The 4,202-nt window shown below is 41.0% G+C and overlaps 1 protein-coding gene across 1 annotated transcript; it reads right to left on the reverse strand.

Annotated features, from left to right (window-relative positions):
* Positions 1-23: 23 nt before the first annotated feature.
* LOC138784090 (uncharacterized) lies at positions 24-4,200 on the reverse strand. Its single transcript, XM_069959605.1, has 5 exons — positions 4,107-4,200; positions 2,557-2,798; positions 1,718-1,893; positions 250-680; positions 24-109 (listed from the first exon to the last, which is right to left on the reverse strand). Exons 1-5 carry the CDS (start codon positions 4,198-4,200, stop codon positions 24-26), a joined length of 1,029 nt encoding a protein of 342 aa, XP_069815706.1.
* Positions 4,201-4,202: the final 2 nt, after the last annotated feature.

Raw genomic sequence — 4,202 nt, forward strand, 5'->3', positions numbered from 1 at the left:
TTTTGGGGTAATGTCTTGCAGCATTAATCCATGATCCTTGGTGCCTTCTCCCATGATTTTGCAACCAGGTCTTTCAAAGTAACAGATAACTCCGTTAGATATTCCTCATCTGAAACAAAGACCAAATCCTGCAGCTGTTTCAGATACTGACTGCAGACCCTTATTAAAATATTTCGATTCTTTCTTCGACGGGGAGGCAAGCTCTTTTTATTAATGTATTAGAAAGTGCATATAAACTTGGACATTTACTAGTGTCCAGCAGCTCAAAGTCTGTTCCAAGATCTAGTTCTAGAATGTTTTTAAAGCACTCCGAGTCAAGGAGGAAGAGTGGGTTAGGCTGTAAGTAGGGTTCAATTTTTTCCCACTTGTATTCAGTGAGTCGAAAAATGGCACACATGTGTTTGCAAGGCATCAGGTACCTCTGCCAGTCCTTGCATTCGCAGGCTGGCATCTCACCACCCAATGTAACTGTATAAATCAGGTCTTTTTCAGATTCACTTTTTACTTTAAAAACCCCATTCTGCTCATCTTTCTCCAAAACGTGTGTCTCATCCAAGCTAGAGAAGTAGCGTTGCATTGTGTGTTTAATAAATTCCTGAGGACGGTTTCTCAAGAACAGTGGCACACTTACTGCATATTTCCGATAATGTCCACAGCTTCTCAAATTCTTTTCCATATACCTAAAAAAAAGGTACTCTGTTATATTTAAAGATTTTCAGGAAATCTCAGGAGTTTTAAAGAAAAAACACCATGGGTTTGAGTTATCAAGAGAATGTCTAAATGACAGACTGACCATAGCATCCAATGAACTCCGCTTCCAATTTAACAAAACAGTTTAAGAAATCAAAACTGCAGTGATTGTTTGCTATGGACAAAGACTGTCTGGCTATCATACACTTGATAAATGAGGCCCAACAGATTAAAGATATTATATACATCACATTGCAGTTGTAAGTACATGATCAGAACATACTATTCTGCATCGGCACTCACCGAGTAATCCTGGCCACAAGTGTTCCCGGGAGCACCCCAGGTAACCTCTGTCAGGACTTCACTAGGAATGGCAGCACATTCCCAGTGAAATCCTGACCGAAGGTTCCCTGTAAAGCTGCCAGGAACACTCACGGCCAGGATTACTGAGCAAACGCAAATACCGCAATATGGATGTCACAGGCAGAACGGAACTTTCCGCTCATCTCAAGTTGTAAGATCTGTGTGCCCTGTGCTTCACAAATCAATACACCTTAAACATTATTCATAAACTAAATTACAGCATTTTAGGTCCAGTTTTTGGTAACTCTTCAAACCCCCTGTGGTGGATTTCAAATTATTTTGAATACTTTGCCAATAGTTACAAATTAGAGATCCTACCGCGATGCCTGTGATACGCTATTTGCAGGCATCGGCGATGGCTCAGGTTGTCAGGCTGCACGGCAGTGTTACTCACAGATTCCCTGCGAACATCTGCACAGGATTTCACAGGGAAAGGCGACATTCCCAGTGACATCATGGTTAGATGTTCACAGGGAAACTGAGTAACACTGCCGTTAAGCCTGAGTGAGCCTGCAGGCATGATGGGACAATCCACACACCGTGATTGGCTGAGCATAACTGTACACCATAAATGTCTGATAAAATAGTTTAAAGGCAACAATGGCTAACATCCCACTAAAGTTGACAACATTCACAAATTCACACCCAATCAAAAAATACTCACTTTTTGAAGGTATCTGGAAAGAATCTGTGGTGAAGGACCCCAATCATTTCGCTTAATGTGCAGTTTTTGTAGCCATCCAAATAGGAGTACTTTAGAGTTTCATGTTGGCGTTCCAAACCATTATTTGTGTTTATAATGATTACTTGGGTTCCTTTTCGGTAAATGTGAGCCCATTTCTGAAAAGAACATTGAAAAACTTAAATTCCTTCACCCAGTTTTAAAGTGAAAAGTTTTGTTCTCTACCCTTAGGCCCCCTTCACACGTCCGGAAAAACCATCCGGATTTCCCCATCAGGAGATCCGGATGGATTTCCGGACCCATAGACTTTAGTCACGGACACCCTTCCGGATTTTTCTGGAACGGTGTCCGTTCTGGAAAATAGATCCGGGAAAAAAAGGACATGTCCCATTTTTATCCGAATTCCGGCCCAGACGCCCCCATAGAAGTCTATGGGAGCGCCGGAATCACGGGCACTTTCCTGATGTACATCAGGAAAGTGCCCGTGATTCCAGATGATTGAGAGCCCCGCAACCACTAGCACCCCTGCACCCCCTCCCCCACAGACATCAGCTTCCCCCCCGGACAACAGACCGGACATCAGCTCCACGCCGCCCATCAGGAATTCCTGAAGGTTTTTCCTGATGGTAAAAACGGATTACTGTCAGGAAATCCTGATACTTTACTGATGACATTTGAGGTCTCCTGATCAGGATTTCCTGACAGTAAAAACTGACACGGACGTGTGAATGTGGCCTTATAAAGCAGTACATCTATTTGTTGTAATTACATTTAAAACACATCACAACAAAATTGCAAAAATTATATAGAAAAAAAAATACCTTTATATCTGATAACCATTTTTGAGAAAACCACTGCCTCAACATTTTGGACTGCTTCCAGATTGGAGAGCTTGTTAACGTTTTCAAGGCTCTCTCATGTTCCTCTTTGTTGGTTGTCAAGGCTACATTCCGCATAAGTGCAAGAATTTCTTTTTTACGCTTATGAACTCCATGATCTTTTTTATTAAGCCACTCTGTCCAGGCTTTTTCACGGTGAAAGTCACAGAGAAAAATTTCTGCATCTACAAATAAAGAAAAAAGGGAAAAATACCGAATATAAACACATTTATAGTTGAAAACTATTACGTACATTCACACTGAACGGCACCGCTCACGGCTGTCATCTGCAGCCGGGAAGCGCCTCTATTAGCCGATGCTGGTCCCGATGCCGCGCCAGCTAATTAAGCACTTCAATGCAGCTGTCAAAATGAAAGCTGCACTGAAGTGCTTTATACTTCATATCTCCCCCCGCGATGTGATCTATGAGATCAATGCTGTGTATATACAAGTCCCCCAGGGGGATTTAATAAAAAATCCCCTTCCTTAATAAAAGTCCAAATCAAACCCCTTTTCCCATTTTATAAATATAAATAAACAAACATTTAGTATCGCTGCGCACGTAATTGCCAGAACTATTAAATTATCACATTCCTGATCTTGCACGGTAAACTGCATAAAACGCAAAATAAATCAAAAGTGCACAATTGCGCATTTTTTGGCTGCATCAAATCCAGGAAAAATGTCATAAAAAGTGATCAAAAAGTCGTATATGTGCAATCAAGGTACCCATTGAAAGTAAATATCATGGCGCAAAAAATGACACCTGACACAGCCCCATAGACCAAAGGATAAAAGCGCTATAAGCCTGGGAATAGGGCGATTTTAAGGAGCATATATTTGTTAACAATGGTTAGAATTTTTTTAAAAGCCATCAAATAAAATAAGTTATACACGTAACATATCGTTGTAATCGTAACGACTTGAGGAACATGCATAACAAGTCAGTTTTACCCCAGGGCGAACGGCGTAAATGCAAAACTCCCCGAAATCAAAACAAATGATTTTTTTCAGGTTTCGCAGCATATATTTTGGAAAAATAATGCCTGTCATTGCAAAGTACAATTGGTTTCACAAAAAACACTGCAGATTGGCCAAATCAATCTTGTGATAATGGACGTTTGCCTGGCTTAAGATCGGCTTTATTATCCTATGTAACCTAATGTTATGCTATCCTAAGTTAGACGGAATTAAACTGCTGCCTAAGCGTGAACTATCACTAGGGATGAACGGAATACATCATTGGGCATGCAACTTTCATACCACACACTTCATAATCCTAACCTGACATGTGTATGTAGGAACACCTTCCCTAGATTCTCCCAGGAAATAGCAGGGAAAGCTGCCATTCCTAGGGAAATTCAAGGAATGCGTTCCTACATACATGTCGGGTTAGAATTATGGAGTGATCGAGGCATGTGGTATGAAAAGTCGCACGCCCATCTATTCCACTCATCCCTAATCACCATCCTTTTATCTGTACACATACATACCTGGAAATACTTGTTCAATTGCATTTATTTCCTCAAGGCAAAAGTCAAGCATAAAGGATGATGGTTTCCAAGCTTCATTCCACAGTTTTATCATTT

Source organism: Dendropsophus ebraccatus, chromosome 2 (genome assembly GCF_027789765.1).
Source record: "Dendropsophus ebraccatus isolate aDenEbr1 chromosome 2, aDenEbr1.pat, whole genome shotgun sequence".
NCBI lineage: Eukaryota > Metazoa > Chordata > Amphibia > Anura > Hylidae > Dendropsophus > Dendropsophus ebraccatus.

What these genes read in the sequence shown, in the direction of transcription:
- LOC138784090 (XM_069959605.1), bottom strand. Translation starts at nt 4,200, where the DNA reads ATGATAAAACTGTGGAATGAAGCTTGGAAACCATCATCCTTTATGCTT. An exon ending in TTTCCAGATACCTTCAAAAA is followed by an intron (nt 681 to 1,717) that starts GTGAGTATTTTT and finishes CCTTTTTTTTAG; the next exon opens with GTATATGGAAAAGAATTTGA. An exon ending in CTTTGAGCTGCTGGACACTA is followed by an intron (nt 110 to 249) that starts GTAAATGTCCAA and finishes TCTTTGTTTCAG; the next exon opens with ATGAGGAATATCTAACGGAG.